We start from the raw sequence: 1,265 nt of genomic DNA, 5'->3' as shown, positions 1-1,265 counted from the left end.
TATGCCTATCAGTAGTTAGTGCCTTCAGTAGTTTCAACCTTTTATTTAGGTGGCACTAGTGGCGCTCGCAGTATTGCAGTAGTTCGAGTAACGAAGATTTTTGTGAGGTAAGTGATTTGTGAAAGGTATAGGTTAATGTTAGTCAGGGTCATTCTTTTGTAGGGATTCTTCAAAGTCAGATTGCGTTGCGCTAAAAAATATTGTGTGTCAGTTTAGTGTTGATCAGAATAGGTAAAGAGCGAAATGTCTGAGCAAGTTCAGTTTTGCTCAGCTGTTTGAAAATCAAATAACGTAAGGGATTTACCAGCACAGTAATTCACTAATTTTTCTAAGGGGACGTTTCAAGACCAATGGCAAATCTGAACCTAATTCTGACTTATGAGTTCTTGGAGCAGATCACTGCTCAGTCAAATTTGTATGCTACACAGGAAAACGACCGATTAAATTTAACTGTTGATGAACTCAGAGCATTCTTAGAAATACTTGTTATTATGAGATTCAGTCCATTACCTAGTGTTAGACTGTTTTGGAGTAATGACAGAAAATTTTACAACAGTAGAGTTGCACGAGTGATGCCTGTAAAACGTTTCTTGAAAATTATGAGATTTTTACACTTAAATGACAATTACAAAATACCAAAAAAGGGTGAAATTGGATTTGAACGATTATACAAGTTCATACCTATGTTGGATCACCACAACAGTTGTTTCAAGAAGTTGTTCCATCCTGCCAGATATTTGTCAGTTGATGAATCTATGGTAGGATTCAAAGGAAGACGTTCCTTGGAACAGTATATGCCAAATAAACCAATTAAAAGAGGTTTTAAAATCTAGGTGATTGCATGTGCTGGTACAGGGTACTGTCTAGGACTGTCAGTGTATGAGGGGAAAGAAGAGGGAGACAACAGTAGCAAGTTCTTAGGTGAATTTGTTATAGAAAAACTTGCAGCTCCTGATGAACGTCTAGGAAACTGCTTGTTCTTTGATAATTGTTTTTCAAATGTTGTAATGATGAAAAATCTGCTGAGAAAAAATCTGTTTGCTTGTGCCACAATCAGACAAACACGAAAGTTCTTTCCTAAAGATACATTAGCTACTGACAAAACTCTAAAAATGGGAGAATCTGATATAGTTATGGCTGAAGACATAGGAATCTCAAAATGGAAAGGCAGGGGAAAGAAATGTGTTACTGTAACTAGCACGATGTGTAATGCTGAATCCAAATGTTTTGTTCTGAGAACTAATAACAACGGTGTTACGGAAAGC

General features: G+C 36.6%; 1 protein-coding gene across 1 annotated transcript; it reads left to right on the top strand.

The window, feature by feature from the left end:
• Positions 1 to 350: 350 nt before the first annotated feature.
• Positions 351 to 833, top strand: LOC124556342 (piggyBac transposable element-derived protein 3-like). The gene has a single exon (XM_047130310.1). It carries the CDS (start codon positions 351 to 353, stop codon positions 831 to 833), a length of 483 nt encoding a protein of 160 aa, XP_046986266.1.
• Positions 834 to 1,265: the final 432 nt, after the last annotated feature.

Source organism: Schistocerca americana, chromosome X (genome assembly GCF_021461395.2).
Source record: "Schistocerca americana isolate TAMUIC-IGC-003095 chromosome X, iqSchAmer2.1, whole genome shotgun sequence".
In the NCBI taxonomy this organism is placed as follows: Eukaryota; Metazoa; Arthropoda; class Insecta; order Orthoptera; family Acrididae; genus Schistocerca; species Schistocerca americana.
The sequence above is the reverse complement of the archived record's forward strand: the minus strand, read 5'-3'. Positions and strand labels throughout refer to the sequence as shown.

What these genes read in the sequence shown, in the direction of transcription:
- LOC124556342 (XM_047130310.1), top strand. Translation starts at nt 351, where the DNA reads ATGGCAAATCTGAACCTAATTCTGACTTATGAGTTCTTGGAGCAGATC.